This window comes from Ictidomys tridecemlineatus, chromosome 4, assembly GCF_052094955.1.
Source record: "Ictidomys tridecemlineatus isolate mIctTri1 chromosome 4, mIctTri1.hap1, whole genome shotgun sequence".
Lineage (NCBI taxonomy): Eukaryota > Metazoa > Chordata > Mammalia > Rodentia > Sciuridae > Ictidomys > Ictidomys tridecemlineatus.
The window spans coordinates 19,280,965-19,303,240 of NC_135480.1; the positions used below are offsets into that span (position 1 = coordinate 19,280,965).

Consider the following 22,276-nt stretch of genomic DNA (forward strand, 5'->3'; position numbering starts at 1 on the left):
CGCGCGCGCCGCGGGCGGGCCAGTGGAGCCGGCGGCCCCGGCACGTGATCTGCGACCGGCTCTGTCGCTTGGTGGCTTGGTCTGTCTGTCCGTCCGCGGGTGCCATCATGGCGGACGCGGCCAGTCAGGTTCTCCTGGGCTCCGGTCTCACCATCCTGTCTCAGCCGCTCATGTACGTGAAAGTGCTCATCCAGGTATGAGTCGTCGCCACACCCTTCCCCTCCAGCGCCCGCCGGGTCGCCCCTGCACAGGGCGGCTGCGGATCGGCTCCAGCCTTGCCTCGGCCTTCCACCTCCGGGATGCTGCCCCTTCTCTGTTGCCCTCCTCCCTCTCCACCGACCCGCGGAGCCTCTCTCTTGGGCCTCTCCGAGGTCTCGCCTCCCCTCCAGGCGGTGAGGCCCACTCCTCCTCCCACAGCCAACTGCCACCCTGTCCTGCTCAGTGGCACCTCTGAACTTTGTTTTTTACCTTCCCCGAGGTTAATCCTGGCGGGTCGCCACCTAGAGATCCGGACTCTCCCCTTCACCCCTCTGAGATTAGCATTCACCTTACCTGGCTCCCTCCCCCCACCCCGGCAAAAAATTCTCAAATGCAGGACAGGAAGTATTTGTTGAAGACAAATTTGAAGTCATAGGAAACCCGACATTTTATTATTTTTATTCGCTTTTCTTCCTTTTTTCCTTGCTACTGTTACCACTGCTATTCTCTTCAGAGATTTTAACACCAGATACTCAGATAAACACAAGGAGTTCTTTCAGAAGTGATAATGAAGTCAAATTTCGAAAGAATCCATTGAGTGCTGTCCTGCAGCAGCCCATGTGGTTCATGACAATGAAAATCACGTTTGCCAGAGCTGGAAATCAGTTCAGTTAAAAGAGTTTTGGCGAGTTTGAACATGAGCATAAAACTCCTGATGTCTTCTCTGGCCTGTCCTTAGTTTTTCATCTACCGTAAAATATTTATTAAATGGTCTTTTCTACTCACAGGCAAGTAGGCCAGATTTTAGCTGATGATAGATAGTATTTTCAATTGCTTTTCCAAATTTCCTCTTTATGGCCAGGTGATTCTTTTTTCTTTTTAAATTTCATTGAGCATTGACATAATTATCTTGTGCTTGATAATAAGGAGGGAAACAGATTTTAGAATCCCTGTCCTCTACCTTTCCCTAAAAACTATACAGTTCACCAGGGATATATATTATTCTTGAGATGTTATTAATCCAGATTATTTGTTGCTCAATTGACTCCTGTAGATTCAGATTCCATATGTAAAAGGATATTGTAAAATAAATTATTTGAACTAGGACAAAGACTGATGAAATGTACTGCGATGTCTAAAATAGAGAATTGACACCTTTCAGGCTAGATAGCATGAGATGACAGCATTCTCTAGTATACCTAATGTGAACCCACCACTCAATAGATCTTCAGGAGACATTTTTTAGTGACATTCAGAAGTCTTACCTCAATAACTTGAATAGCCTTAATTCTGATTTCATAACATCTATGGGTTGCCAAGTATCTCAGGGGTTTTGGTGAAATTCCCAAATACTGGTTTCAAAAATAGTTACATGGCAGCACTCTCTGGAATTATTTAATTGTAAGGAATCACTGCAAGGAGAGCCAAAATTGAGTCCTATAGCATTATTCTCTCAAATATCCTCGTGGCACTAGAAATTCTACATATATTGTACAAATAAAATGTTAGTCATTAATTGTTTAAATGACTTTCCTTAGACTGTTAATGAGTGTGTTCATGTAATATGAACCTAACTTGTAATTTTTTTCTCAAGTCAGTTACTCAGGTATGTCTGCTTTTGTCTTTTGAGTGTTTTGTCTAGTTAGCCAAATGGCAGTTGATGCTGGCTTAGTGGATGAATATTATCTTATTTTGTTCAAATATTTTAAATGCCCTAGATTTTCTCTAGAAAATATATTTTGAGCCTCTTCAGTAAAATGTTCCTAACACAAAAGTTTCCTTATTCTATTTTCAGTTCTCAAAAAACTGATATTATTGTATTGGTCTGTAATCCCAGCTACTGGGGAGGCTGAGGCAGAAACATCAAAAATTCAAGGCTAGCCTATGCAATTTAGCAAAATCCTGTCTCAAAATAAAAAGGACTAGTAAGTGTTTGTCAGTGGTAGAGCTCCCCTAGTTTAATCCCCAGCACTAAAAAAACAAAAACAACCCTGACATTAGTCTATCTTGGCTACGTGGTTTTTACTTTAAAGACTTTTGAACCAAAAAGCAACTTGTAGTTTATTGAACCCAGTCTTAATCAGTTTGATAGAACAAAAAATTGACAGAGATGACAATTCATCACTGCTTTGGAAAACGTAAAGTGTGTTAAAAATTATGACCCTGATTTTGTTCTTTGTTCAAGACCTTGCAGCCAAAGCATTCTGGGAATATTGCTTAGTATTAATGTATTTATTCCCTTACTTTTAAAGGTGGGATATGAGCCTCTTGCCCCAACAATAGGACGAAATATTTTTGGGCGGCAAGTATGTCAGCTTCCTGGTCTCTTTTGTTACGGTAAGTAACTTTGATTTATTGGGAAATGGGTGACATTGAGACTGTGGTAGGCAAAAGTTACTAAAAGAAAATACATGGAAGGCATGTTGTCTTGAAATTTCTATGTAATCATTTCTTTGAACTAGAACTTAAATCTCTTAACTTGCGTTCCTAGCTCAGCACATTGCAAGTATCGATGGGAGGCGTGGGTTGTTCACAGGCTTAACTCCAAGACTGTGTTCAGGAGTCCTTGGAACTGTTGTCCATGGTAAAGTTTTACAGGTAAGAGGTAAATCAACTAATCTTTTTTTTTTTTTTTTTAAGAGAGAGAGAGAGAGAATTTTTAATATTTATTTTTTAGTTCTCGGCAGACACAACACCTTTGTTTGTATGTGGTGCTGAGGATCGAACCCGGGCCGCACGCATGCCAGGCGAGCGCGCTACCGCTTGAGCCACATTCCCAGCCCAATCAACTAATCTTCTTATAGGTTCTAGTTGCCTTTTATGCAATTTATTCTACTAATTAAGAGCAATTTCAATGTAACATTTATAACTAGCTATAAGAGTTATATGGACATTGGATTTTAATCACCATGGACATGGCTATATGGACATTGGCCTTTTGATTATTATATTGTACATTGGTGTTCTATGCATTTTTCTATGTATGCATTAATTTTTAAAGTTCTTTAAAAACTTATCAAACTGTACGTTAATGCATGGTACCTGTTTTGGGGAAGGGGAAAGGGATGAGTGGTAGAACTTCAGCTATATCTATGGCACTTTAAGAAGGTAACAGATCTTGAGCAGTGTTTAGGGTTCCCCCCAAGGGATCAGCACCCTCATACTAGGTTCCTTGAAAGCCATGGTTCCTTGGTGATGGAAATATAAGTTAAGTAAGTGTATTTTAAATTTTTTCCATATATTTGAGATATATGTTTTTCTTTTTTTGTTTTGTTTTGTTTTTTTGTTTGTTTAATTATGCTAGTGCCTCACACATGCTAGGCATGAATTTTACCTCTGGGCTACCCCCAGCCCATTAAATATTATTAAAAACATCAATTCCCAGGGCTGAGCCCCCTAAATTTTAGGTTCCCACCCTGGCCCATGCTATCATAATCACTCAAGGCTTCTACTACGACTGTGTGGTTAGTGCTAGATCTTAATTCCCAGTGCCAACAGGCAGAGGTCGGTGACCTGAAAAATGGCAATGGCAAGAAGAGTGGCTTCAGCAGGTCACTGGCCCAGCCTTGAACATGGTATTCCTCCTAAGTTCTCACAGTGATGAGGTGCTATGGCAGCTGGAGGCCAAGCTAGACCTGTGATCACCTGGCTTGCATGTGGCCTAGGTGTTTGCCAACCTGGGCTTCTTGGCCGATAGGCAACCTTTTAGGAGCTCCTCAAGCCTGAGAGGCTGCTGTATGTGCTGCTCATCAACAATATGGGCACTCTTGCCAGCGTTTCCAAAGGCTCCATGAACCTGGATGACCTAGCTGAAGTGAATATCTATTGGGCTCTGGACCAGCATCCTGAAGGCCTTCCTTGACAGTCCTGTCCTCAGCAGGACTGCAGTTAACATCTCATACCTCTGTGCCCTGTAGTCTTTCAAGGGCTGGATGTTGTACTGTGCATGGAAGATTGCCTGTGACATAATGTTCCAGTCTTGCCACCGAGAAACCTAGCTTGAGGAGACTGAGCTATGCCCTTGGTCCCCTGGACACAGATATGCAGCAATTGGCCTGGGAAACCTCCAGAGACCCATACTTAGAAAAAAGACTGCAGGAGTTGAGGACAAAGAGGGAGCTGGTGGAGTGCAGAATGTCTGCCCAGAAATTATGGAGCTTTCTGCAAAAGAAATGTTCAAGTCTGGAGCCCATGTGGACTTCCATGACACATAAGGCATTCATGCCCATTGTCTTGGTCTCAGGGTGGATGGTGTCACCAGTTGTTAGGAGTCTGTGTTGTCAGCCTGGGTGATGAAGTGGCTTCTACAGAAGGCTTGGAAGAGAGGTTGGGTCAGGGTGTCTGGTGTTCTCTCTCACTTCAGGAATAAAATTTTGGGATTGAAAAACAAAAGGAGCTAAAGCATCAAAGAGAGAAGTTTGGGTCTCTGTCCGTGGTCAGTTTGGGGATGGGAGGGAGCAATCTAGTGTCAAAAAAACCCATGTAGGTTTGCACATGGCCTTAAAGGAAGGGAGGACAGTACGAGTTCCAGCCCATGTGTATGCCCCTTCCTTGCTTCTTCTGTTGAAGGTTATATCCTCAACATGGCAAAGGCATATACAAGTAAAATGTGGATTATCCTTCCCCAAAAGGGAAGAAAAGTCAAAAGTTACAAACATCAGTTATATTTGTTTCTTTCTTAGTGATCCTTTTGTTTTGCCAGCTTTTTACTTTTAATAGGAAAGCTTGTATTATCATTTTGATTGTACTGATTTCTCAGTGGCACCTAGTATAGTGTAGCTCAAGCTGAATTAACTTTAAAGGCAGCCTTAGTGTTTAGAAAGTGCTTCTGCAGGCACAATTGTCCTTTGCTATATTTATAAAGGTGTTATGAATGAAAATTCTGTATCAGAACAGTACAAAGGAAGGTTGTACAGCATGAATATGGTTGAGAATATAAATATGCATTTTTCTAGTTGGTTATTCTGTCTCCTAGCACCAGGGGTAAGTTATCTTCTTTACTGTAATTCTTAAAAAAGTATAGCAGCAGGGCTGAAGCTCAGTGATAAGAGTGCATCCTAACCATGCAGGAAACCATAGATTCAACCCCCTATACCAAACAAAACAAGCAATAGAGAGAGGGCATGTGCACAAGCAGATATATGCTCACTAAATCTCTATAATATTTTCAAACTATATAGTATATATATCACATTAGAATGTGTTTACTAACTGCTCATTTAAATAGTACTTCATACAATATTCAGTGTATTTTTTTTTTTTGATATGAGGATTGAACCCAGGGTTTCTTAACCACTGAGCCATTATCCCAACCCCCTAAATATTTTATTTAGACAAGGTCTTGTTAAGTTGCTTAGAGTCTCATTAATAATTCCTTACAACCTCACTAAATTGCTTAGCCTGACTTTGAACTCACAATCCTCCTGCCTCAGCTTCCTGAGCTGATGGGATTCCGTTCGTGTGCCACTGCTCCTGGCTCAGTGTATTTTTTTAAGCCATTAAAGTTGCCCCCAGTTCTATGGTTTTATCATCTGATAAACAAATAATGATTTTATTGGTCAGTTTCATTACTTAGTTGACTCAGATTTTGAATTCTGCACAGGCTTTGTTGACCTTGAAAGGTTTTTTAGTTTTCCTCACACAGAGGCTCTTTTACCCTTCATTTGTTTTGCTCAATCTAGAAGCATCATTTCATTTCAAGTGACCACCAGGCCGAGTGCCAGAGTGTTAATGAGCCGGTGTTTGGGTGGGTGTTTACACTCTATCCTTTCCAACAACACCCTGCTCTGGGCTCAGTGAAAGTGTTCTCACCTTAATGAGATTTACATACGGAAAGGCAGTTGTTATCTAGTCATAGAGGTTTATGTATAGACCTAAACTAAAAGCAAAATTAATGCTTGAGAACAAGTTTCTTTATGTACAGGAAAACTAAGACAAACTTGAGGTAGCCAGGTACCCTGAAGATGTTTCACATGTACAGTGCAGTGAAATATAACAGTACTTACTGGGGAGTGATATTGGCCAAATTGCATTTTTTTTTTTTTTTTTAAAGAGAGAGTGAGAGAGGGGAGAGAGAGAGAGAGAGAGAATTTTTTTTTTTAATATTTATTTTTTAGTTCTCGGCGGACACAACATCTTTGTTGGTATGTGGTGCTGAGGATCGAACCCGGGCCGCACGCATGCCAGGCGAGCGTGCTACCGCTTGAGCCACATCCCCAGCCCCAAATTGCATTTTTATATTGTGTGCATATACAAATACATAAACAGATTCCATCGTTATGTAAAACTATATCAATTTTTTAAATGTGGAAAAGAAGAAATATAATAGCACTAGTATCAAAAGCACTTATGCAGTTTGAAGAAAGACCTATTCAGGATGAAGAAAACTAGTAATCTTTACAAGGAGTGTTCTGTATATCTGAATAATAATTTTATTTTGTTCATGATAATATAGAAGAGATGAAGTAGACAATTTTATCAATGAGGTAAAAAACAAAATCTGGAAATGAGTGAAAATGTTTAAAGAGAACTGAAACCATTAGAATTAATTCTAGCCACAAACCCCAAATTTTGCTTAATATTAACATTTCTTCTCTTGCTTTCATTTGTTTTGCAGTGCTAGGGGTTGAACCCAGAGCTAGGCAAGTGCTCTACCACTGAGCTATACCCCCAGCTCTTGCCTCTGATTTTTTTTTTTTTTTTAAGAGAGAGTGAGAGAGGAGAGAGAGAATTTTTAATATTTATTTTTTAGTTGGCGGACACAACATCTTTGTTGGTTTGTGGTGCTGAGGATCGAACCCGGGCCGCACGCATGCCAGGCGAGCGCGCTACCGCTTGAGCCACATCCCCAGCCCCCTCTGATTTTTTTTTAATATTTATTTTTTTAGTTTTAGGTAGACACAATATCTTTATTTTATATTTAGGTGGTGCTGAGGATCGAACCCAGTGCCTTGTGCTTGCTAGGTGAGCACTTTACCACTGAGCCATAACTCCAGCCCTTGATTTTTTTTAAAAGTAATTCTTTTTACAAAATATCTCTTTTAAAACTGATATGACTAGAAAAAAAATTATTGTCATATAATAAGAAACTGAATTGTCTGATTCTTTTCTTGCCACCTGATATAGTCTGGGCTTTAGTGGTATTCATATTGTCTTCTCCAGAAGAGGAAAAAAAATCTCACTTGCCTATTTTAGAAAGTCAGATACTAAAGGAAAACTGAGATGATTTCAGCTATTCAACTTAGCACCAATTCTCTGTTCTTTTGTGTAGTGAAGAAAAGAGTTTTGTCCTAATGTGGTATTGATTCTGCTTTTTCCATGAGAGGGTTTGGAACCTTGAGCTGTGTTTTTTGTTTTGTTTTATGGTTTGTGTTTGTTTGTTTTTGTTTTGTAGTAGTAGTAGAGGGACAGAATGCCTTTATTTTATTTGTTTGATTTTTATGTGGTGCTAAGGATCAAACACAAGTGAAGCAAGTGCTCTGCCACTGAGCTACTGCCCCAGCCTAGGAGCTGTGTTTTTACCAACTTATTTTCTGTTGAACATGTATGTTTAGTAAATAATGTTCTTTTTGGCTTCCTATTTTTTGTTTTCTTTGAGACCATGAGGGTGGGTGGGAGGGTTTCCATGTTGCTCAGGTTAGTGTTGATCTCCAGGACTCTAGGAACCCTTCTGTGCTGGGGCAACAGGTGTGCTCTACCATCCTTGGCTGTGTTTTGTTTAGTTTTCTGACTGGGGTTGTGGCTCAGAGGTAGAGCGCCTGCTTAGGACAGGTGAGGCCCTGGGTACAATCCTCAGCACCACATAATAACAAAACAACAAATAAATAAAGGTTAAATTTTAAAAAAATAAATTTTCACAGGAGACTGAAGCAGAAGGATTGTTAGTTCAAGCCAGCCTAGGCAAGACCTTGTGTTAAAATAAAAGGCTGGTGGTGTAGTTCAGTGTAGAGTGCCCCTGGGTTCAGGCCTCAGTATCACAAGAAAAATAGCTTTTTCATGATCATTTGCTTGTTTTTCCAGTAGACTAATAGATTAAACTTAGCAATAATATCATCTTGGAGACATTTATTTCCAATTGATTCATTAGAAGTAGAAATCAATAGATTTGTAGTCTCCCTCCCCCCACAAAAAAAAAATCACCTATTTTATGCCAGTAGAATTTTCATTTGTCGCCTCTCACATGACATGTTAACAGCCTAATTATTCTTTCTTTGCATTTCTTCTGTAGCATTACCAGGAATTCGACAAGGTTGAGGTATGTTGAAGCTGCTTTCTATGTGTGATCCCCTTTCCCTTTCAAGTTATTATTGCCATTTGGGCTTCTTTGGGGGAAAAGCCAAGTAGTTTCATTTTTATCTTGGTTGAAATTCTATTTAAAACCTCCAAGATCTTTAAGATTTTTTGTTTGTTTAATTTGTAGGAGTTAGGACCTGCAAATGTACAAAAAGAAGGTTCATCTTCCTTTGACCGAGTTATCAAAGAGGTAAGAGATGAATAATGTTTCTTGCTATTTACCTAGCTCAAACTGTAAGTGGTGTGGCATCACATGACCTGTTTCCAAATGCAATTAAACCTTCAATTTAAATTGGGCTTTCCTACATGCATGACATAAATAAGAGAGGAGCAGTGAGTGCTTGCTGCTTAGTGAGTCAAGGGAATTTGTTTTGCCCATTTGTTTTTTGTTGTTGTTATTGTTGTTTGTTTATTTATTTGTTGGTTGGTACCAGGGATTAAACTCAGGGGTACTCCACCACTGAGCCATATCCCCCGCCCTATTTTGTGTTTTATTTAGAGACAGTGCCTCACAGTTGCTGAGTCTGGCTTTGAACTCTCAATTCTCCGTGTCAGACTCCAAAGCTGCTGGGATTATAGGAGTGCACCACCACACCCAGCATGTCCACTCATTTCCTATTTAACATTGAAGAGGTTTTTGCTGAAAGGACAGGATAGAAAAGGGGAGGATCATGAACTGAAATTAACTTCCGTGCATATATGAATTTGTTGGGGTGATTCCAACTACTATGTGTTGGAATTATTTACACCCCCCTCCCCCCATAAAGCTCTAATTAAAAAAAAAAATCAAAGAGGTTTTACTGAAAGTCTTCTAATAGAGTTGAAAACTTATGGTACAGAAGTGTTAAAATTGGGGTCAGACCCTGTATGTATTGGGTTTTATTTATACAGAGATGCTTCTATGTTATTCTGACTCTGAAGGGTGTCCTATCACTCATTTCCCACCTCCATCTTCTGTCATTGAGGTTTCTTTTTTTAATTTGTTCTAATTATACATGATAGCAGAATGCATTTGGATTCATGTACACAAATGGAACACAGTTTTTCATCTCTGGAACACAGTTTTTCATATGCATCACACCACAGGTGCATTCATACATGTACCTAGGGTAATGATGTTCATCTCATTCCACCATGCCCCCTCTCCCCCTCTGCTTCCCTCTGTCCCCTCTGCCCAATCAAAGTTCCTTCAGTCTCCCCTCTCCCCATCCCCCATTGAGGTTTCTTTCATGCCTGGCTTTCAGAACCACTTTTTTTTTTTTTTTTTGGTACCAGGGATTGAACTCCGGGGCACTTGACCACTAAGCCCTATTTTGTAGTGCTTAGTGCCTCACTTTTGCTATGACTGGCTTTGAACTTATGATCTTCCTGCCTCAGCCTCCCGAGCCGCTGGGATTATAGGCGTGCGCCACCATGCCCGGCTCAGAACCACTTTTAATTCTTAGACATCATATTGTCTTGTCTTCTACGATGTAACAACTTTTCAATAATTACTACCTTCTAAAATATTTATTCTAAAACAGACATTTCTAAAGATCTAGATATCAGATAAATCAGATGTCTTCTGAAACTTTTTGTGAGATCAGTTTGTTTAAAAGTAGGGATATAGTGGGTTGGGGGGTCTAGCTCAGTGGTAAAGTAATTACATGTGCGAGTATTGGGTTCATCTGTAATCCTACCAGCTCAGGAGGCAGGAGGATCACAAGTGCAAAGCCAGCCTCAGCAATTGAGCAAGGCCCTAAGCAACTTAGTGAGACCCTGTCTCAAAAAATAAAATAAATTTTAAAATGCTGGGAATATAGCGAAGAAAAAGAAAAAGGGCTAAGGATATAACTCAGTGGTAAACTACCCCTGGGTTCAATCCCTAGTAACCAAAAATAAATAAAATGTAGGGATATAGTAATGTACACTTTTTATTTGCTTAATTTTAGTTAGCCATCCTGTCCCATAGGATCTTCTCAGAACTACCTTTAGTAAAGAGGTGAAGAATGTCAACTCCATAACTGAAGGGAATGATTAAATGCAAAAATGAGTGACAGAGTTTTTTCTGGCAATAGTGAAATCTTGCCTTCTACTAAGGATGTCATATCTCATTGTCCTCTTCTGTGCTTCTTTATTTCCTCCTTTTTGTCTCCTAGCCCCTCAACAAGATGATTTTTTTTTTTTTTTTTTTACTGAAAGTCTTCTAATAGTGTTGAAAACTTATAGTGCAGAAGTGCTAAAATAAGAATCAGGCCCTGTGCATGTTATTTACCCACCCACCCCCAAAAAATGACAAATTTGCTTTATGACACCAGGCCCTGTGTTGTAATTTAACTTTCCTTATAATCTCCTTACAGAGTCCTAAACTAAAAAGATAAATTGGGATAATCACAGCAGCTCTCAGACTGCACAGTTACAGGGTTATGATTAAAAATCAAAGCTCTTCTATTCTCATTGAGATGTTGGTGCAGATTTCATAGAGCAATCTGACATTTGTCTAGCATAGTTAGTCTCCCTGAAATCACTTACAATGAGAGACCAGTCTAAATACAGGCCTCATAGAATATTTTATATTCTATGGTGGCCCTTTCTGTTTCTTTTTCTATGAGTGAAATTTTTTTAAGTATTCAGTTTGAGAAATCTGGTTTGCAGCAAGATTTTAAGAAGTAACTATAACATTAAAATCCATCAGTGAGAGATGTGATGAAATGAGTATTATCCATATACCGGGCAGGAGGGCTGTGGTCCCCCTTTTTAAAATCCTGTATTGTAGTATTTACCCATATTCCTTCTCACAAGAATTCAAGTATTGTTTATTTAGATTTCAGAAGTTGTGTGTTGATTGTTTCTAGACAACTCGAGAGATGATCGCTCGTTCTGCTGCTACCCTCATCACACATCCCTTCCACGGTATGTTTGCAGTTGATAACTGAAATCTGATTTCTGATCTTTCTTTTACAACTTGATCTCTCCTGACCACTGAAATAGGTTGACATAGGAGTTGACCAAAGTGCTTTACATGCATGTATTTTGTTTGTTTGTTTTAGCTTTTCTCTGATTTTTCCAGAGAGCAAAGTATCTTTAGGTGGAAAACCTTTTTTTTTTTTTTCAGGGCTATCAAAATCTATCTCAACATAGTTTTAAGAATCTTTTCTCTGTGTTCTACAGTGATCACTCTGAGATCTATGGTACAGTTCATTGGCAGAGAATCCAAGTACTGGTAAGTATTTTGTTTAGCTTTGCTACTTTACATTTTTATGATTCCTTAGCATTTGTAGAACAAATTCATATGTGAATGCATCATTTAATATGTACAAAAAGCAATAAAATAAGACAAAAAAGACCCAGGCAGGCAGGGCTAGAAGTCTCCTGAGGACAGAAGAGTAAATTGCAGAGCCACTGAAACCCAGTTCACCCTGAACTCTGTATCCTACACCCTTCATAGTTGATATCTACACTTTTTTCTTCAAATATAACTATCTTTGCAGAGTGAGAAAGTGCTAGGGAAGGTTGTAAATTTGACTTTGTCACAAGTGATCATTGAAATTGCTTTTTTATAGTTCCAACATGATCTTAACATACTTTATCTTTCCTTCTTCTGTACCTAGTGGACTTTGTGACTCCATAGTAACCATCTATCGGGAAGAGGGCATTCTAGGATTTTTTGCGTGAGTAAATGCTATTTGTCTACATTTGATTTTTGTGTGTTAGAAAAGCTTTTTTTGAGAATGAAGACAGTGAGTCTTTTTTAATCCTTATGGAAAAGGTACTTCCTGGATCATGTTAATCTCCATTTAGCCTTCTCTGAATTTTTTTTTTTTGGTACTGGGGATTGAACCCTGGTGTGCTCTACCACTGAGCTACATCCCAGCCCTTTTTATTTTTTATTTTGAGATAACATCTCAGCAAGTTGCTGGGCAGGCCTCAAGCTTGTGATCCTCCTCCCTCAGCCTCCTGAGTTCCTGGGATTACAGGCATGTGCCACCAGACCAAGCAGGAAAATTAATTTTTGAAAAACAGAAAGATTGTTTTACCATGTATTTTCCCTGTCCTAAGAGTAAGTTTTTGCAAAGCTTGAATTTACTTTGGAAGAATTTAGATTACTACATGTATTCTATTAAGAAAAACTTTGTGTTAATAACTAAATGATCCTTTTGAATTTTCAGAGAGTTTCCACTACTTGATTGATTGATTGGGATTGAATCCAGGGCTTTACATATTCTAAGCATGCACTTTACTACTGAGCCACTGAGCTCTACTCCCAGTCCCAATTTGTTCATTTGTTTGTTTGTTAATTATCATCAATACTCTAGAAAATAGGCAGACAGCCATCATTAGTCATATTTTCAAAATTGAAAAAGCACTCATGCTAAAGAGCATTCATTTGCTGCCTATGACCTGCTAATGAAGGATGAAGCTGGCATTTGAACCCTAGTCTTCAGTTTGCAGAATAATTTTCTTCCCACCGATCCATGCCACCTCACTTAGGTCACCCAGACCCTGGAAACTTTTCTTTTTTTTTTTTTTAGTTGTAAATGGACACAATACCTTTATTATTTTATTTGTTTATTTTCATGTGGTGCCGGGGATCGAACCCAGTGCCTCATGCGTGCTAGGCAATTGCTCTACCACTGAGCCACAACCCCACCCTCTGGAAATAAGTTTTTTGGTGTCTCTCATCTGTATATATTTGGACATTCTCTCAATTTTTCTCCTTTCTTTCCCTCCAAATTAAATATCAAATTGTTTAGTAAAACCGTATTTAAGTCTTTTCTTCAAAGTAGCTCACAAATATTTGGCTTCCCTGCTTACAGTTATTAATAGTAAAGTGAGCCATTGGCCATAGTTGAGAGGGGCAAGGCTGACCTGCATTTTAAAAATGGGATCAAAAGTCATTGGAGGTTAGCCTAAGTGCAAGAGTGTCAGATAGACTGAACTAGCTGTGAGGTCTAGATTCTGGAATTGATGTCTTCAATCCCCTAGAACGTTTTAAGAAGTGTTTGAGTGGATTTTCTTTTCACTGATCACATTTTTTGGTTCTTATTTTTATTGTTTCTTCGTGTAGGGGTCTAATTCCTCGCCTCCTAGGTGACATCATTTCTTTGTGGCTCTGTAACTCACTGGCCTACCTCGTCAATACCTATGCACTGGATAGCGGGGTAGGTTGTAACCTTGGTGACTTGTGCTGGTGTGGGCTTTTTCCATTTACCTGATAGCTCCTTTAGCTTTAAAGTAAGATAGGAGTTTGTTAATATGACAAACTAATATTATATAGAAAAAAAATGATCAGGTGAGTTTTCCAAGGCTAACAGAGATGCACCTAAAAAAGTCTCTGAGGTATGACAGAGTTTTCCTGAGAGATCCAGTCCCGTCATTATTTCATGTTGTTTATAAAGAGATCACTTTTTTGCAGAGGGTTAGTAGTGGGGATTGAACCAGGGCCTCGTACATGCTAGCCAAGCATTTTCCCTCTGAGTTATATACCCATTTTATTTTGTGTCTTAAACAGGATCTTACTGTTACCCAGGCAGCCTTAAACTTGAAATCTTCCTGCCTCAGCCTCCCTAGTAGTTGAGATTACAGGCATACAGGCATGTACTACTGTGCCCAGCTAAGATCACCTCTTCATTGATACCTAAATTTTTTTTTTTTTTTTTTTTTTTTTTTTGGTACCAGGGATTGAACACAGAGGCCCTTCTCTTACCCACTTAGTCACATCCCCAGCCTTTTTTTTTTTTTTTTTTAGACATAAGGCCTTGCTAAATTGCTAAGGCTGGCTTTGAACTTGGGATCCCCCTGCTTCAGTTTCCTGAGCCATTTGGATTATAGGCATGTGCCACCTTGCCCAGCAATATCTAATTTTATTTTATTTGTTTTGGTAGTAGGGATTGAATCCAGGGGCACTTAACCACTGAGCTACATCCCCAGCCCTTTTTTATATTGTATTTAGAGACAAGATCTCACTGAGTTGCTTAGGGCCTCACTGAGTTGCTGAGACAGTCTTTGAACTCACTATCGTCCTGCCTCAGCCTCCAGAGCTGCTGGGATTATAGGCTTGCACCATTGCGCCCAGCATTATAAGGTTCTTGACTATAGGGATGGAGCTTTTCCAAGGTGCCTGGTCCAAATCTGTATATAGAGGTAGTGAATTGTCTCTTGGCTATATAAACAAAGTTTTTCAGGAACTGTATTACTGGGACATGGAAAGATAGTTTACTGATCTCGTTTTCCTTTGTTTTTGGAATATTAAGGCTATTACATTTGTTCTTAAACCATCCTAATGTAATAGGCCTTTGTCAGTCTTGAATCAGATTGATCATTCTGACTGCTGTTTTTTAATATTTGTACTCAATATTTTGTATTTTTATTCTCAAAATGAATTTTCATGTTGTCAAATAAACTGATAATTTAGATATAAAATATATTATTATGTTGGGGACAGTTAACTTAATATCAGCTTAATATTCTGATTCATTCTAATAGAGGCTCTTTCCTTGTTCTAGGTTTCCACCATGAATGAAATGAAAAGTTATTCCCAAGCTGTCACAGGAGTGAGTTTTGTTTAATCCTATAACCTTCTAAGAATAGTTTTGTTTTTCTTTTAAATTTGACCTGTTTGATCACTGCTTTAAAGCCACGAGATGTCTCACTGGGAAATCTCCCTCAGATTTGATAATGTTTGTCAAATGTAAGAAATGATGCAGTTGCTGCCTCATAGCAACAGTAATAACAGCCCACATAGTTTGATGCTATTCAGCTTTTAAAGGGTAGATACTGTGTCCTGTTCATCCAACACTAGAGAACTTTACCCTCTTTAATCACTGTGGGGTCTTGGAATATTGACCTTTATGTATGTATGTATGATGATGTCTCCCTGTGTTACCAGGCTGGTCTCAAACTCCTGGGCTCTAAGTGATCCTCAGCCTCCTGGAATAGCTGGGATGATAGGCACACACCACACCCAGCTAATAGCAGGCCTTTACTTTGCATAGTCTTTGGAAAGAGCTCTTATTTTCCTCAAGGGTGTTTGAAATGCTTCCTTTGTACTGTATATAGATGTAGAATTATATTTATTTTTTTCTCTTAAATAATGTAGTTCATTTTTATTTGAATGAGAACTTAGTCTCAGGATAAGCAGATTTTGTGGCCTTTGTTAAAATAATGGTTGTAATGATATATTAGGAGGAAGAAGCCTCTCCAGGCTAAAAATTGTGTAACTTGGTCTCTTTGGGGATACTGAGAAACTGAAGTAGTTGATTATTATAGCACTAGGCCTTTAAGAGGAAAGAAGAGAATGAAGAGCAGGAATGGCCTAATAATTTAGCTATCTTTTTGTCATTTTGCAGTTTTTTGCCAGTATGTTGACGTATCCCTTTGTGCTTGTATCTAACCTTATGGCCGTCAACAACTGTGGGTAAGTACTTTGCATTCCTTTTGTTGTTGTTTGTTTGTTCCATTTCTGAGGATAAAATCTAGAACATTACGCATACTAGTGCTCCGCCACTGAGCTATATACCCCAACTCCTATACTTTACATTTCTTTCTTTCTTTTTTTTTTTAAGAGAATTTTTTAATACCTTTATTTTGTGTGTGTGTGTATGTATGTATTTATTTTAGTTTTCGGTGGACACACATCTTTATTTTATTTTTATGTGGTGCTGAGGATCGAACCCAGTGCCTCACATGTATGAAATGAGCGCTCTGCTGCTGAGCCACAACTCCTGCCCCTATACTTTGCATTTCTTATCTGATGATGGGCTGCCTGTATGCCTGACAGGGCAGTACTAGTGGGAATTTGGGAAGTAAATATGTACTTAATGCTAGTATTAGATTCGTAATTTTTTCTCTATATGCCCTCATGCAGCAGTATTAATTTATATTTGTAAGCAACTACCTCATATCCTTTTTTTAGAATACAGAAAGACATAAATAGTATTTCTTAAACATTACTGGCAGTGGAACCCAAGGGGACTCTACCATTGAGCTATATCTCCAGTTCTTTTTATTTTTTCTTTGAGACAGGATATCACTAAGTTGTTCAGGTTGGTCTTGAACATGTGATCCTCCTGCCTCAGGCTCCCAAAATAGCTGGGATTATAGGCCTGTTCCACAATACCCTGTGTATTTATAAATTTTTAAAAATTGATATGCATTTACAAACTATATAGGTCCTATCCTCAAAAGGTCAAGTATTAGATTATTCTACTTACAGCAGGGAATGGTGGTGCATGCCTGTAATCCCAGTAGCTCAGAAGGCTGAGGCAGGGGGATTCCAAGTTCAAAGCCAGCCTCAGGGACTGAGTGAGGCCCTCAGCAATTTATTGAGATCCTGTCTCAAAATAAAACATAAAAAGGGACCCAGGATTGTAGTTCAGTGGTAGAGCACTTGTGAGCATGTGCAAGGCATTGGGTTCGATTCTCAGCACCACATATTAAATAAATAAAGATCCATCAACAACTAAAAAAGTATTTTAAAAAAGAAGCATAAAAAGGGCTGGAGATGTGGCTCAGTGGTTAAGAGCCCCAGGGTTCAATCACCAGTACCAAAAAGAAAATTATTGTACTTTCTTTTTTTTTTTTTGGTTCCAGAGATTGAATCCAGGGGTGCTTAGCCACTGAGCCACATCCCCAACCTTTTTTGTGTTTTATTTTGAGACGTTAAGTTGCTGAGGCTGGCTTTGAACTTGTGATCACCCTGCCTCAGCCCGAGCAGCTGGGATTATAGGCATGAACCACCTCGCTTGGCTTGATTTCCAACTTCTAGATACCAAGTGATTGTACCAAGTTGGGCAGAAGTTTTGCCTTTTGTTTTGATTCAAAACCGTTACATTATTGTAGCTGACATAATATGTCATTAGCTGTGTAGAGTTTTGAACAGACTATCATGTTACCTTCTGTTTTCTGATTTTTGGAGCAACTGCTTCATTTTTGCCCAGAGCATACTTGAAAAATGAGTTTAATGTATTATTTCTTATAATTTTTTCAAGAAGTGGATTATGGATTATATTTGAGTAGGAGCACATAGGTCATCAGTATTTATATCCATTGTCATATTTAGTTTCTTTGTGAAAATCAGTTTTTAAATCCCTTCCTTGTTCTTTACCATGCAGTTTCTGTGTTCTAGAGTTAAATCAAACTCTATTATGAAACTCAAATGTAGAAAATTAGGTTGAAGTTTGGCCTACTATTTGTTGATATGGAGTCTAATTCTGGGATTGATTTTTCTTCTCCTCTAATATAGTATTTTTATACAACAAAAACTACCTGGGAGAGAATCTTCTACATAGAAAGAAATTTTGTAAAAGATTTGTCAGACTCTTGAGGATGTTTTGTAAAATTAGTGTGAATACCTAATCTTTTTTTTTTTTTTTTTTTTTCTGTTTCAGGCTTGCTGGTGGATGCCCTCCTTATTCCCCAATATATAGTTCTTGGATAGATTGCTGGTGCACACTACAGAAAGAGGTACTTCTTTCCCACTCTCTTGTTTTGTTTTCTTAACATCTCTGGAATTCTAGGTTAATTCTTGTAGCTTACTCTGTAACTACTAATTAGCATACCCTTTAAAGTATTCTATGTACCCACTCTAGCGTAATTATAAAATATAATGCTTAGAAATCATCAGCAGGGTAAAAAACAAATACCAAATGACCCCTTTGATATAAGGGGAGTAAACAAGGACAGGGTAGGGACGAAGAGCTTGAGAAGAAGATTTACATTAAACAGGGATGAGAGGTGGGAGGGAAAGGGAGTGAGAATGATATATAAGAGGAAAGGAGGGGTAAGACAAGATAATACAAATGGAAGAAATGATTTACAGTAGAAGGGGTAGAGAGAGAAAAGGGGAGGGGAGGGGAGGGGAGGGGGGATAGTAGAGAATAGGACTGACAGCAGAATACATCAGACACTAGAAAAGCAATATGTCAATCAATGGAAGGGTAACTGATGTGATACAGCAATCTGTATACGCGGTAAAGTTGGGAGTTCATAACCCACTTGAATCAAACTGTGAAAGATGATGTATTAAGAACTGTGTAATGTTTTGAACGACCAACAATTAAAAAAAAAAAAAGAAATTATCAGCAGGGGAAAGGAAGAAGAATCCCTAGATGTGAACTGGAAGCCATTTGAGTGATAACATTCAAGTTACAAATAGGATCCAGATAGATAATTATCCTAATTATTCAAATGATCGCCTCCATTTCAGACAGTTTCAAACTTGCCTTTTTTGGTGTTGGGGATTGAACTCAGGGCCATTTGCATGCTAAGCACATATTCTGCCACTGAGCTATACTCCAGCTCCTCAAATTCACATTTTTTTTCACTCCTCAGAATCTCCTTATATATTTAAGTCTTTTCCCACAGTTGGGATGAGGAGACTAAAAAACAAGAAATTACTGTTTATGAAAAAATTTTGTAACAAATGTTAAAAATGGGTTGGTTACTGTTTTTAACATTTGTTAAAATCTTAGTGAATGATTTTGTCCAGACTCCAGTTTGTGATTTTCACTTACTGGGAAGCATGTCATTTGCAACCAAATATTTTTCATCAATCTAAATCAAACTCTGTCAGAAACTAAAATATTATATAGCTGAGGAGTAAATTCAGCATGGAACACTTAAAATGGCCATCAGTTTAAAGCTGTTTTTGAGTGGGAGGCACTTTTTAAAGGATTGTAGAAGAAAGTGTATAAAGACACTCTTTGTTGCATTATTTTATGACTCTAGTGATACTTATGACAAAGGCCTTTGTTCACAGCTGAGCACTGATGAAAAGGCCTAAGGGTTGCTGTGGTTGGTTTTGCTCAGCATGCATGCGCTGTATGCCACACTAGAACCCTCGAGTTATTTTCATATAGACCAATCATGAATTTTCTTTATTGGATAGTCTCCTAGTGGGTCCCCATTTCAAAATATGGCCTTTCTTTCCCCACTTTTAACTAACTTCCTACTATAGAAAGAAGGTTGAAAATGGACTAGGGTGTCAAGACACACACCTAGGGAACAGTTATCCTACAGATGCTTAACAACAGATCATCTGGATTGGGCATTCACTATATATCAGACATTAGACTTGGAATTTCCACGGAATTCTCAAAATAACCAGACCATTATGTTCATTTGATTCCTTTTCACATATGAAGTTTTTTCTTTTTTTTCTTTTAATTAGAAATTTGAGTCATGCACAGTGGTACATATCTGCAATCCCAGCAGCTTGGGAGGCTGAGGCAGGAGGATCACAAACTCAAAGCCTGCCTCAGCAAAATCAAGGTGCTAAGCAACTAAGCAAGACCCTGTCTCTAAATAAAATACAAGGGCCAAGGATGTGGCTCAGTGGTCAAGTGCCCCTGAGTTCAATTTCCAGTACCATTCCACCCCCAAATTTAGAACCTTGACCATTTCATTAAAAAGATAAATGGTAGGGTGCTTGCCCAGCATGTGTGAGTCACGCCTTAGGTTCAATCCTTAGCACTGAAAAAGAAAAAGAAAAGTACTTAACTGAGTGTTTAACATTGTTCTAAGTGCTCTTCATGATTGAATAATTTAATAACAGCTATTAATAACTATTTTAATAATCCAAATCATAACTGAACATTCTCTATAAGTAAGAAATTTTTGCCTTATCGATGAGGAGAAGTTGAAGTCAGTTCTACTGTAGCTCAGGCTGTCAGAGAAGAGAATTCCTTTGGCAGTCTAGGGTTGTAGCTCAGTGGTAGAATACTTGTGGAGCCTGAACAAGGATCTCAGTTTGATACCTAGCACCACTGGGGTAATGGGGGAGCCATTTGGTAGTGATGATCCCAGTTTTGTCCTGGTCATTTTAGTTGTGTCTTCTAGAAACATGTCCAGTTGGATCTCTGCTGATTTCGTTTGACTTATTCCATCTTCATTCTATATTTGTGTTTTTGTTTTTTTTTTTCCCCAGGGAAATATGAGCCGAGGAAATAGCTTGTTTTTCCGGAAGGTCCCTTTTGGGAAGACTTATTGTTGTGACCTGAGAATGTTAATTTGAAGATGTGGGGCAGGGACAGTGACATTTCTATAGTCCCAGACGCACAGAATTATGGGAGAGAATGTTGATTTCTATACAGTGTGGCGCGCTTTTTTAATAATCATTTAATCTTGGGAAAATGGAGGTGACTGGTGTCTGCCTTTTTTGTTCTTTTTCCTAGCACATTATTTACCACTGATATTCCCCCATTAGTTATTCTGAAATGGGACATTTATTGCTCCAGATTCTTGTTTTATGTAAACTAAAGGAAAAAAAAAACTTATATTTTCCTAAAGGTACCGGCAGGTTGTTGTTGATTTGAGTCTCAATTTAAGGCTTTGTAAAATGAAGAGTAGAATCCCAAGAAGAAATGCTTCTATAAAATTTAAGGAATTAAAAAAGCATATTATATAGGAGGTTATGAATTACTTTTTCTGGCATAGACCATAATAAGTCAACAACTATTAAGAGTTAGCCTCCCATTATATGCTTCTAAGCATTTAATTAAAACCTTGTCTTTTATACTTCAAAGAAAGGACAAACAGTATGTTGCTAAATTACCGTAGAAAAATCTCTACATGAGCCATCCATGTCTATTGTAGAGGAAAAAAAAAATGTCACCAACATCAAAGAGAAAGAATGATTGTAAAGAATAAGATTTGGAAAGAAAGTATGATGACATTTTTTTCCCCCACGTAAAGAAGTTTTTACCTAAAATATGAAAAGCAAATAGTGTGGCAGTAGCCTCCTTCTCTAAGAGCTAGGTATTGGCCAGTCCCTAAATTCCATCACTATATGGTTCTCATTATATTTGATCTTTTGTTCCTAAGTTTTTTGTTTTGTTTCCTTTTTGTTATTTTTGCAAAAGGTGAGTAATTTGTTTTAATTCCTGATGACACCCTCAGAGAGCGTATTTGTATCTGGGAATATGGACGTAAGTCCACAGGGTTCTTAGGATATTTATCACTTCGCATGTCATACCCTTAGGCATGTTAATAAACGTTTGGAAGAAAAATCACTTTCAAAGGAAATAAAATTCAACTCAAGCATAAAGCTCCTATTTATTCAGGGCTTTTGAAAACAGGCTATGCCCTAAAATGAGAAAGCCTATGGTTTCATTTATTTAATCTACTGGGACTTTGCCAAATGAGTAAGCACTTAATTTGCTGCTTCTAGATTTGTCTATCAAAGTAGCAGCACCCATAATATCAGGTAACTGGGGCACATAGGGGTCTTCTCCCTCCTGCAGGGTTTAGGCTACAACCTGAAGCTCATGAGACTAGCTTAGCTCGAAATGTCTTTGATGTCAAATATTCTGTCTTAAAAAGTAATGTAAGTTTTATATCTTATTCGATATTATCAGAATTTGTTTTAATATAAAAATGTTTTACATTACCTACTTTTTTCTCCCCCCTCCCCCCTCAAAAAAATCTTCAAGTAAAGCTGATCTAGGAAAACTTTGCCATGTTTATCCTGTGGCTTCTGTGTACATACACGCCTCCTTCTGAGAAGCATGTCTGACTGTAATAACCCACCACCAGCAGAGGGCACCAAGGCTTTGGTTTTGTCTATGTGAATTGAATGATATGGCCAGCTGAATTCACCAATGTCTGGAAATGCTTAGTCAAAATATTTGAGTCATTTCATTTTTGCTGCATCCAAGTTATAGATTCATTAGGGGCCAATAGCTATGGTCCTCCATAAAATAATTTTAACATATTGAAGTTTATTCATAGGTTAGTAAATGCAACTAGATACTCTTCATACACTCATGCAAGCCAGGTGTGGTAGCACATGCCTATAATCCCAGTGACT

At 38.4% G+C, this 22,276-nt stretch overlaps 2 protein-coding genes and 1 pseudogene across 2 annotated transcripts in view; all 3 read left to right on the plus strand.

Annotated features, from left to right (window-relative positions):
• Nucleotides 1–20,605, plus strand: Mtch2 (mitochondrial carrier 2). The gene is made up of 13 exons (XM_005329963.4): nt 1–194; nt 2,451–2,535; nt 2,690–2,796; nt 8,426–8,452; nt 8,618–8,680; nt 11,325–11,382; nt 11,641–11,692; nt 12,081–12,140; nt 13,538–13,631; nt 14,976–15,023; nt 15,819–15,886; nt 17,859–17,934; nt 20,396–20,605. Exons 1-13 carry the CDS (start codon nt 108–110, stop codon nt 20,480–20,482), a joined length of 912 nt encoding a protein of 303 aa, XP_005330020.1. The 5' UTR covers nt 1–107; the 3' UTR covers nt 20,483–20,605.
• LOC144377436 (sepiapterin reductase pseudogene) lies at nt 3,719–6,902 on the plus strand (annotated as a pseudogene).
• The window catches only part of C1qtnf4 (C1q and TNF related 4), a 23,006-nt gene continuing 18,587 nt past the window's right edge, over nt 17,858–22,276 (plus strand). Inside the window, exon 1 of the mRNA XM_040284352.2 lies at nt 17,858–17,934. The gene's annotated coding sequence lies outside the window, so the exon portion shown is untranslated. The remainder of the gene's footprint in view (nt 17,935–22,276) is intronic.